We start from the raw sequence: 12053 nt of genomic DNA, 5'->3' as shown, positions 1-12053 counted from the left end.
GGGAAAAGTAGGAAGAGTGCATGTGAGAGAAAGCCGAGCCGTGTAACGTTAAAGACAAAGAGACAACTGAAAGCCGCCAGAGCCTCATAAAACAACATCCAAGCACAGTTAAGCAAACATTTGTAAGTGTCACAGGGAAATCATGGACTCCATAACAAATGAAAAATTTGTCATTTACGTGACAACGCCTGAACGCAACATATGCTCGCTCCGCTGTGTGTACAGTTCCTTGCTGCGCTGCTGTGTGAGCAGCGTGTTTGACTGTGCTCAGTCTGTTGATGGTCATTGACACACTGTCTGTCCATAACACTAACTATGTCAGGTCAGTGCCCCCCTGATATAATGTAGGGGAAACACTGAATCAAGCAAAAAGACTGATGATACCATTTATTTATTACATTTTATTGTAATTATATTGTAATCGCAATCGCAAATCGCGATATTGTCCACCATATTCGCAATCGCACATTTTTACCAAATCGTGCAGCACTAGTTCAAAGCTGTTTTGTTTACATGAGATTTTACTTTATACACCTGGATCAGCTATTCGTTAATCTGTGACTAAGTTTGTATGTAAAGTCCGTCTTAGCTAGATTAAAATTTGTGATTTACTACAGTGGGTTGCACTGTTTGCACAATTTAAGGAATGTCTTAGCTAATGGGACCAAGTTATTGTTTTGCAAGTCACAAGTGAGTTTCAAGTCTTTGCACTCAAGGCAGCAGTCTAGTCAAAAATAAGAAGTCTCAAGTCAAGTCCAAAGTCCAAAGCTTTAAGTTTCAAATCCTAAAGAATTCATAATGTGGTCTTCACCAAATGTAATGCCATTTTAACAACTGATTAATAAGATAATAAATTTACAAAAATCTTGAATGCTTTTTAAAGTTTGTATTTATATGTTGAACAAGTTTGTTCGAAAGTTACATAGCTGTTAAGCGAACGTTAGCTTGTCACACAAAGTTGTTGCATCTCTGTCTGTAATTTTTGACCTGCAATTTAATTTTTGTTGACTACCACATAGTTTTTTAAGCAAACATAACTAACTTGGTTATCATTTTTCTGCCTGCACTCAGTAATGTAACTTGCCTGGATGCTGTCAGATGGTTCAAACAAAGTGGATCATCTGGGGAATTAAAGTGTTTAAAGTGTTGACTTGCTTGGAATGAATAGCTTTAACATTAGTTGATTAAGGAATGAAGGGGAATGAATTAACATAAAACAACATGTTTTTTAATCTTTGGGTTTTGGGGAAGGTATCAAGTGTTTCCAAGTCAAAAGGCTCAAGTCCAAGTGAAGTCACAAGTCATTGTTGTTTAAGTCCAAACTGAGTTGCAAGTCTTTGTTGATTTTATCAAGTAGAGTCTAAAGTCATTAAATTTGGGACCTGAGTCTGACTCCAGTCCAAGTCACATGACTCACACCCACAATTCTTGTTGCTAGAAGACAACAGTAGGACCTTCGATTTAAAATCAATCAACAGGAAGTCACTGTGGCATCACAGGCTGTAGGCCATAACAGTTTTAGGAACCAAGCGATATATTAAAGTTGTGTGCTTCCTCTTTACAGGTATGACTTTGTTTTATTTCTATATAGCTACACAACAGTTACACATTTACAAATATTTAGTAACATCTAATTTCTGTGTATAGCCCAAGTATGGGACTAGTATTACTTAAGGACCTCATGGTTTAGAAATTACCCCCCCCACCACCACCACATCTGTGTTTCATGTGGCACATTTGCACAGGAAGTTTTTATTTTACTCAGATTCACTGACATTATCCCTCAGATATGATGGGTACAGTCATTTATAACTCCACTCACTACACAACACAGAAACACTAGTGATGAAGTACAGTGGTAATTGATCTCCATGATTTCTTCTTCTTTTTTATGATAGGGGTCAAACAAATAGAAAACATACATCATCTATGTGATCATCTTTTGAGATTTGCTCTACTACACAGCATAGGTCTCCACGCTATTTGTTGTGGTATTTTTACTTGACAAATTACGAACATGGCAGATCTGCACAGGATTAACATCACAGACGACCTTCACCATTATTATAAATAACCAGGAGTCCCCAGGTCATGCTTCTTCTGTGTGAATAGGGCTCAAGACTGAGTTTGAATTCTTCAGCCCCTTTTCTAAGGTCTTGCATTAAATCTCCACTTAGACAACACCTATGTCATCAGTACTTAAAACAAGTGATTCACCCAGTACACCTTCATGTTCAGTGAGCTAAGAGACTGAATGTATTCTCACCAGGCTCACAGGTCTGCTCTCATGTTCTAGGGTCAGAAGGGGAATCCAAAGGGGAAGCTAAACGAGCGCATCGTGGTCCAATATCACTACACTCAGTGGCCTGACATGGGAGTCCCAGAGTACACCCTCCCCGTCCTCACCTTCATCAACCGCTCATCAGCGGCTCGCACTGCAGACATGGGCCCTGTCCTGGTGCACTGCAGGTACGGTACTTATCACGGAGCCACAGGGCTAAATGAGCGTTACTTATGAGTGCTGGAGGCTCATATTTGCTGACTGGGTTAACAGCTCCCTCTATGGGCCTGTCATTATGCTCATATTGCTTTGTGCTCCTCTCTTCAGTGCAGGGGTTGGGCGCACAGGAACGTACATTGTCATTGACAGCATGCTACAGCAGATCAAGGACAAAAGCACAGTCAGCGTCCTGGATTTTCTCAAACATATCCGCACACAACGCAACTACCTGGTTCAGACTGAGGTGAGAAAACCCTAAAAGTGTCCCTTATATTGTGCAGCCTCTTTTATATTATAAAGGTCATTTCTGATTAGAGATGAATAGGGAGTTATGAAAGCTATTCAGTTTGATATTGTAGGATCAGTTTAGGGTCGCACTTGCTGCCGTTTTATCGGAACACACAGTACAAACTATTACACACTCAGCATAATACAAATGTCCACACTGGCTGTTCTCAAGCTACAGTTATGTACTTGATTTTATAAGTGATGGAGGAGTTCCTACCTTCACTGTCAGGTCTGACCACAGACAATTTCCTGTAACTGTGATGTCGTCGTCGTCGTCGTCGTTGTTAGCTCTATTTAGGTTTTCTCTTCTTTTAAAGTCACAAATAACCTTCCCACTGAATTTCACACCTGATTGTTCATTCTTGAAATTCAGATAAATCTCTGTGACTTTGCATATTCAAATATATTTTGATGCCAATTCTCAATGTACTTTTACTCGAGTAAAATATTCAATGCACGACTTTAAAGGTATATGATGCAGGATTGTTGGTTACTGTTTGACAGCACACTTGCCAGCAATAGTTAAAGTCAAAGCCAACCTCAGATTCACTCTTGGTTGGCGCTATGCCTCGCTATATTTGTGTTTTTTTTGTGCACCGTCTCTTGGATTCCTGCTGCTCACGGTCTGGCACCTGGTCACTACCTTTTTATAAAGCCTCGACCTCATCTGAGTGCTGTGGGGATACACGCCCATAAATGTCCTGAACATAGGAAATAAGAAAATACAGGAAGAGGGCAGAGTCTCTGCAGAAAAATACACCGGCACACACTTTAATAGTGGGTCAATAAGTGGTGATTTGTCATGGTGGCACGGCGGTGCAGTGGTTAGCATTGTCGCCTCACAGCAAGAGTGCTACTGGTTTGAACCCAGGGTGGGAGAGCCTTTCTGTACGGAGTTCACATGTTCCTCTCGTGTCAGCGTGGGTTTTCTCCAGGTGCTCCGACTTCCACAATCCAGACATGCAGGCTCTACAATTGCCCGTAGGTGTGAGTGTGAAAAAAATGTTTTGGATTTTTTTTTTTTTTTTTTTCACAGGGTTTTATTTTTTCCAGGGTTATATTTTTTGTTGTGTCTGCAGTTATCCATACTGTATAATGATGTGTTTTATAATCTGATTTTGAACGCCCTGGGTCTGCCCACAGGAGCAGTATGTTTTTATCCACGACGCTCTGATGGAGGCCATCATGAGCAGAGAGACAGAGGTGCCGGCGTGGCAGCTGCACAGTTATGTCAACAGCATCCTCACGCCCAACTCGACAGGCCGCACGCTGCTGGAGAAGCAGTTCAGGGTGAGTAAACGTTCTGGGTCTGACTGGTCCGCTCAGACGAGCTGTCACCGTCCGCGGCGGCGCCACCAGCTGAAATCGAGATTGCCTTCGGATCAGAAGCTTGTTAGCAACGCGCACGGTGGCTTTCCAGTTCCAGACGGGAATAGATTGAAAACGTCTCTGATGTTGGCTGTAATAAAGTCATGTCTGTCACCCCTGCTGCCTTATGCAAAGCTTGATGAATGTTTCATCAAGCTCCTGCTCTGTCAACATCAGGAGAGGGAAACTAATTGCTCGCACATAATGTCACTTCCTCCCTAGCTTCACATGCTCATTATTAATGTGAAAGACTTAATCTCGGGCGTTAAACAACAATGTATGGTATGTTTGATTTTAATGTGCAGTGACTCTCCGGATTAAAATCTGATTTTCTGATCTTCTTGTTTTTTGTTTTCTGTCTCACCAGCTGTTGACTCAGTGCAACGCACGCTTTGCAGAGTGCTTTAGTGCCCACAAAGAATGCAACAAGGAGAAGAACCGCAATTCCTCAGTGGTTCCCTGTGAGTATCTTATTTGTTTTACAACAACACATCTACAGTGGAGCTGAGGTCATATCGAACATGTGAAGCCGCTGCAGTCAGGGGTGTCAAAGGCTGCTTATAGTGGGTTGCTGTAGGAGTCATACTGCAACAATATATTTAAATCTGAAGGATACATTTACACTCGGACACTATTAAAAGCATAAAAGCAAAAAAAGGGTCTGTGTTGGTTACCTTCTCTCCTTTTGAAACAGAGGAAAATAAGAATTACAGCATTTCCTAATGTGGTATTCTACATTTTCCTATTTTTCAGTCTGTGAATTATTAAAGACAATTCGTGTTCCGAAATTAGAATCTATTTCCATAATCCTATAAGTTAATCTTTCTATGCGTTCTCTGCACCCTGACAGGGAAAAGGACGTACTTGTTTCTATAGCAACAGCCAGCGCTGGTAATGAATGTGTGCATTATCGGCCAGTGCGTTATTATAGAGGCCTGGGTTTGTGATTTAAAGTGTTTCTTTTTTTCTCTCTCTCTCTCCCCTCCCTCTCTTCAGCGGAGCGAGCAAGGGTCGGACTCACCACTCTGCCTGGAATGAAAGGAACAGATTACATTAACGCGTCCTACGTAATGGTACAGTGTGATCGTCTGCCTACTTTATCCTCACCCGCTGTGCTTTTTTTTTTTTTTTTTTTAAGATGTTTATTGACAGGTCTGACAGTTATTGATGACAGTTTCTTAGAAAATGATCAGTAGCCTGTCAGCTTTCACAGCCATTCATCAGCGTGTGTGCTCCGAGCTTCAGAAAGGCTAACAACTCCCATCTGTCACCCCAGGGTTACTTCAGGAGTAATGAGTTCATCGTTACCCAGCACCCTTTACCCCACACCACCACAGACTTCTGGAGGATGATTTGGGACCATAACGCTCAAATTATTGTCATGTTGCCTGACAACCAGGGCTTGGTAAGTTACCCTGGGGCATAATAAGGTGGTCTTTATGGGATTTTTTAATTTGCATTTTGATCTACAATGTCTCTTAGCGTGTAATATAATGTAGTCTACACACAGACAGAAAACCTAATAATAAAAAACAAAGAATTAGTGATTGTTAGATAAATAAAGGAACCTGCAACATACCTTGTCTGACCGGCTGTTGCTTCTCTGCAGGCTGAGGATGAATTTGTTTACTGGCCAAGTCGGGAGGAGGCCATGAACTGCATCGCCTTCACTGTCACACTCATCAGTAAGGACAGACTGTGCCTCTCCAATGAGGAGCAAATCATCATTCACGACTTCATCCTAGAGGCCACACAGGTACCACATTGACCATACTTATCCCTCATTTCCACTGTATGATACGGCTCAACTCAACTCTACCTGACTCATTGTTGGTACCAGGTCCTTCTCTCTATTTAATTGTCCACTGTGGACAGAACCCCCTCAGGGTTGGCCGGATTCTCAGCTGATTGCCGTAAAGATGCTGCGTGAAACTACTGTGACATCATTGTCAACACAACACTCGCTGAATCCTTTTATCGGCAAAAAAAACAAACAGAAGCATGTCTGCACTACGTCGAGTGTAAAGTGTAGTTTTGCCATTTTTCATAGTCTATGAAGAGTGAATAAAAAACTTGCTGTTGATGTGAGATGATATCAAAAAAAGTATCCGGTACTATCCACAACTTTTGTCAATGGAAAACCATTAAAAGTGCGACGCGAGTTGAGTAGAGCCGTGCCGTACCATGCACTGCAAATGCAGAGAATTCAAGTCAGGAGTTCCTGGCCATTCTTGTTGTCTGATTGCTGTGACTTGACTTGCACAATCCCAAAGAAGCATTGCAATATTTCTGTCTCTGCTGTGTGTGACAGGATGACTACGTTCTGGAGGTGAGACATTTTCAGTGCCCTAAATGGCCCAACCCCGACGCTCCTCTCAGCAGCACCTTCGAGCTCATCAGCGTCATCAAGGAGGAGGCCATGACTCGAGATGGCCCCACCATCGTGCACGATGAGTACGTTTGTGTTTACCTCTACATGTCCTATGTCAGCGTAGGGGAAGTTTACTCGTACCTGAGATCAGTCCTAGCCTGCACCAGGACTCTGTAAATTGATTACCATTTGATTTTTACCTCACAGTGTCGACCTTGCTTATTGTCGAACGGCTGCATTTGGTACTTTAAGGGTTCAGGAGTGGCGACAGAATCCTGAGATGTTTAATTTCTTTTGAGTTGTCCTTGCTAAACTGTAGTGTTTGCACGAGTAGGATGGAAAACAAGCCACTAAATGTAGAGTGCTCTCCACAGTTTGGGGTTTGAGAGTCCTCCAGTGCATACCAGCTTTGAGAATCTACAGGCAACAACCAAGATAAACAAAAGTACCACTCTGAAGTCTCTCAGTAACCAGGCAACTACAACAACTTAAGCAACTATTCCCCGCTGACGTCTTTTCCTACAGACCTCTGTGCCTTCAGCACCTCAGCTGCTGTTAGTAAAAACATCAGCTAATTGAATAGTCTCCATCAGCGAAGGTCCTGATCATCAATCACACTTCTTTCCTCATTTACCTAAAGCTGTTTCTGAAGTTGTCTCCGACTCAATAACAGGCCACTCTGTCTCCACACCTATTTACACCAGATGCTAATGTCATGGGATGCTAATTGCTAACAGTCTGCGCGGAGGTAGTTGTTTACCTCACACATTTTATCCTTTAATATCCTGAGTGTATTTCTTTGGCAGTCACTTGTTATTATCTTCAGTCTGCAGTTAGTTAAAGAAGATGAGGATGAGATTTAAACACTAAAACTACACACAAGAAAACAGACCTACACATTGTCATGTGTGATGGAGTTCAGCTGAGGATTTAGGGGTTGTGATGTCACATTGTTGAAGACAGTTTGGACCCACAGTTGTTCCACAGAGCTAATTGTGATCATGTCCACACAGGTATGGAGCCGTGTCAGCAGGCATGCTCTGCGCCCTCACCACACTGTCCCAGCAGCTGGAGAACGAGGGGGTCGTGGACATCTATCAGGTGGCTAAGATGATCAATCTCATGAGGCCGGGAGTCTTCACTGATATAGTAAGTTCACTTTTTTTTGTTGAATACAAACACAACGGATTCAAGATCAGAATTTTAACAACTGGGAACCATGAAAGATTAAAAATTGAAATACCAGCAGGCGGACAGAGTCAGCATCGAGCAGCTAAAGAGCCAGATATTTCCCTCAGGAGCTGGTGGAGACCAAAACTGAGCTTGAAGGCATTGTCAGGTGGACACAAACACGACTCCAAAAAAATGCTAACATTGCTCCGTATCTGCTTGATGTGTGAATAGGCATTGGTTTGCTAGCAACTTCACCATGTTAGTGTTGTGCTTACAGCATCTTCTTCTGCTTCAATAAATACTGCTTTAAAGCAACACTGAAGGCTGCACTGATAAATGTTTTGTTGCTAGCAGCCAGAAAAACACAGTTAACACCAACACTAGCTTACGTGTTGTGGCTGACATGTTAGCAAACAAGCCCATTTTCCATCCAGCACACAGAGTAATGTTAGCATTCATTTTAACAGTTTTCTCCAGCTGTTGAAACCAAGTCCAACCATCAGCTGTTTTTGGTTTCAAACCATATCTTGATGAAAATATCTCAGGCCCGAGTCCCTTCCTCACTGTATTTTCAGAGCTGAGGTGAACTCGTACCAACACTTGTTTATAAGCACAGAGTAGTAGTGAGAGCCTGTTTGTTTGTTTTTTTAAGTCGATTTTTCAATGGCTAAAAGTCTGTGTTTGTGTGTGTGTCCACAGGAGCAGTACCAGTACCTTTACAAAGCCATGCTCAGCCTGGTCGGTAACAGAGAGTGTGGCCTGAGCCCCATGCACATGGACACTAACGGGGTGGTGGTGATCGCAGACGAGTCGGACCCCGCGGAGAGCATGGAGTCGCTCGTCTGAGGATGTTCTCACAGGCACTTAATTTGTAAAAAACTCGAGAACTTTTCTGAGGCCTTTTTTGCCAGACTATTGATTAAATGAATAACCTTATTACTTTTTATACTGATAAAAGTTTTTTGATATTTATGTTTTTGTCCTTTATTTCTCGTCTTAAATGTTATCCTGCTGAGCGTTTGCACCTGTTTAAGTTGACGTGAGGAAAAAGCAGCTCTGTCCAGTTTGCACTATACTATCAGTGTTACTGCCTAAATCCAGTGAGTGAAGACGTTTCACAGTTTAAACCCTGGCATCACGACACGACCCGGGATCTTTGGACCGCGTTGAGACGAACCTGAAGCATGAAGAACCAGGACGAGTTAAAGCGCTCCACTCCCGATAATGTCTTGAAACAAAAAAAACACCACAAGTAGCCCAGCACGCATCATGTCACTTTTATCACCTCGATCAAACGAACAGTTCTGAGGCTCCGCTCCACGCGGGTGAAGCTTTTTATCACACGTTAAGAGACTATTAACTGCTTAATATTCATATATTGTCCAAATATCTCACTGCTGTCTTGTATAATGTACTTATGGCTTATTTTGTTAAAGTGTGTTACAACATCTAATGTGAACATGTATTGCTTTTTACAGGGATTTATATTGTTATATTGTTTTGTAATATATATATTATATCCTTAATAGCCAGCCAATGTTTCTTTTTTTTTCTTTTATTATTATTTTGTTTTTAGTGCTTTCGCCTATTTGTCCACTGGCCTTGGTGTAGAATCATGTTTTATGAAATTGTCATGAATAATCTACAATTCTTTATTTTTTTTCTGTCATCTTTTATTTTCAGCTTCTCTAACCTCAACTGTCAAAGCTCAGCTGTTAACACGTGTAATGGGTATCCGTATTGACACAGTACAGTGTCTACAGGAAGCGTTCACCTCGCGCAGACTGTCATGTTTTATTTTTTTTACACAGTGGATATAATTATGATTTTGCTTTTAGCACTGATCAAGTAAAAATCAAATGTTTACAAATTGATTTAAATGAATTACAAATGGAAACCCCCCCCCAAAAAATTGATTCTGCGGCTGTTTACCTTCTGGCAACATTTACAGTGAGTCTGTGGATAGCTTTGTACATCTGGACACATTTGCAGTTTATCATGTTGCCCTGTCAGTTTAATGAGGACTGTTTCTCGACTAAATTGACGACTTAAGCCGTACTCACACGGGACTGGCGTAACCTGGGGCTGCAATATTCGAACTTAGTCTTAAGTCCTTTGCACGGAACAAGCATGACCTAATTGCAGAGGTCATCTGCGATCTTAATCACGTGCCGATCACTTTGCTCAGAATCGGTTCTGTTTGTTTAACCCACATTTAAAAAGAAAAACGGGAGGTTAATACTGTGCATCATCCCTAGTGGTGTTTTGTGGTGTTTCTGTGTTGTGTATTGTGGAGTTACAAATGACTGCGCATCATATCCGCGGGATAATGTCAGTAGATCAGATTAAAAAGCAGACTTTGCTTTTCCCTTGCAAATAGAGCTTTACTGACTCGGCTGCTTAAAGACATTAATATTGTTCCTTAAAGATAGACTATGCAGGATTTTCCAAAAAAACAACAACTATATATAGACTCACACAGAAGCAAGCCCTCTCAATCATCGATTATGACCCACTAGAAGTGTGTAGTAGTGCATTTATCTGCAGAGACCAGGTGCCAGACCGACTTTCACTTTCACTGGCGATACGATAAACAAAAACTAACCAACAGCTCCTGCATAGTGTACCTTTAAAGCCACCCCCGTGCGGCTGTCGCTATATATTCGAGGTCTAGTGAGCTGCAGCTTCCACCAGGATTCCTTTCTACTTTACTGCCTCCGTTTTACTCTCTACCTTCACGATCCTTGAAGGGGTCTGTTGCAGAGGAGTATCCTCGCCAGGCCTCGTGATGAGGATTGTGGGTTTCTGCAGATGTGCCGTGTTTGGCTTACACTCCACTAATGAGCCCACTTTACGGTCTCATTAGTGCCCTTACTCTTCTCCTCCTCGACGTACTTAGTTTCTGAGGGTGATTTTTAGAGCTGTGCCACACTCCTTCAACTTTTATAATCATATTAGGGATATCCAGTGCCTTGGAAATGTTCTTTTGTCCTTCCCCTGATTAGTGCTTTTCAGGAAAGTCACAGAGTTGTTTGGAGTTTGTTACGGTGCAGTTTTTAGCAGGTTGTTGGACGTGTGGATGTTGACCACACACAGGTGATCTCCATTCAGATTGTCAAACAGTGGCTGCACCAGTGATGATTTTTTAACTTAGTTTTTAGCTGTCTTGATTGAGTCTTTTTCTTTTGATCAGTGTAAAACAAAATCCTAATTACAGCCATTTTAAAGTAAGAAAACAAACATGAAATCATCCACAGGAGGTGAATGCTTTCTAACAGGCACTGTATTTTCTTTATGGGGGGGGTGATGCTTTATTTGTAACCAAAGATGTGGTTCCAGTTTGCAACATGTACGTGGTTTTGTCCTGAGATCTATTTAATCAACTAGAATTTAAAATCAAAATTGTGAAATGCAGTGCAGATTATCAGTGTCGCAGGTGTGAACTGAATGAGAGTGAAGCATGTTTCTGTTCCAGCCACAGGAACTCACCTTCCAGTAAAAATAATCAGAGTACAAGGTTTTAAATTCAGTCTGTAAAGTATATTTTATCTGGGCTGATATTATGTCTCAGCACTATTTTGTGACTATTAATTATAAGCCCTGTTCAACCCTCAACATCCCTCTCTCTCTCTTGATTGATTTATGTGTATCCTCACAGTGATCTTTTATTTCCTGTGAACACGCACTTCTCTGACACAGAGGAGTTTGCTAAATTCATTGAAACCTCTCCAACATTTGGAGAAAAGTCCAGATTGCTGATCACTTAGCTCCTGCGACAAAACTTTTTTTCCGTTACAGCAACTGTTTTTCTTTTGTACGAACGCCAGCGTCCTCTCTGTTTGATACTCGTGCGCTCGTCGAGCACTGTGGCTGCACACATTTACTTCACACAAGCAAATGTCTTTGACTTTAATCTTTGTGATCATAGGAGTTTATATTTTCATACAAAGATTTGGTTTGTATAGTGGCCCTGTGACAGATTGTACTTTTGTGGGAAGTTTGTTATCCAAATCTCCGCAGCAGAATCCCCACAGTCACGCCTGCCCCCTCTGAGGCCTGTGCTGATATTTAAACCAGATTATTTCCTGACATTTGCTCAGCGGTCCAGGGATCCAGTGTGTGAGCCTCAGTGCATTTCCGCCAGGTTGGTAGTGAAGTCTATTTTGTAACTTAAATAAAAAATGAAATGGTTTTGTCCATCATATCAGATGTTTATATGATAGTATCATAGCTGTATATCTCTATGATGCTGCCATATACCATATTATAGTGTGATAGTGTTATTTAATAGGTAAATTGTATTGCTATTCATGAAATAAAGTTTGGGTTTGGGTGCACTGCATCCTTGTATTA

At 41.6% G+C, this 12053-nt stretch overlaps 1 protein-coding gene across 2 annotated transcripts in view; it reads left to right on the top strand.

Annotated features, from left to right (window-relative positions):
- ca16b (carbonic anhydrase XVI b) overlaps positions 1-12053 on the top strand; it is a 137643-nt gene extending 125590 nt beyond the window's left edge. For both annotated transcript variants that reach the window (XM_050038083.1, XM_050038084.1), the window contains 10 exons: positions 2297-2469; positions 2609-2744; positions 3932-4078; positions 4524-4617; positions 5153-5229; positions 5433-5561; positions 5766-5912; positions 6468-6610; positions 7541-7676; positions 8400-12053. In XM_050038083.1, coding sequence (XP_049894040.1) covers positions 2297-2469; positions 2609-2744; positions 3932-4078; positions 4524-4617; positions 5153-5229; positions 5433-5561; positions 5766-5912; positions 6468-6610; positions 7541-7676; positions 8400-8546 — 1329 coding nt within the window. In that variant the 3' untranslated portion in view covers positions 8547-12053. The remainder of the gene's footprint in view (positions 1-2296; positions 2470-2608; positions 2745-3931; positions 4079-4523; positions 4618-5152; positions 5230-5432; positions 5562-5765; positions 5913-6467; positions 6611-7540; positions 7677-8399) is intronic.

This window comes from Epinephelus moara, chromosome 24 (genome assembly GCF_006386435.1).
Source record: "Epinephelus moara isolate mb chromosome 24, YSFRI_EMoa_1.0, whole genome shotgun sequence".
Taxonomy (NCBI): domain Eukaryota; kingdom Metazoa; phylum Chordata; class Actinopteri; order Perciformes; family Serranidae; genus Epinephelus; species Epinephelus moara.
Note: the sequence above shows the minus strand (reverse complement) of the source record. Positions and strands in the feature narration are given on the sequence as shown.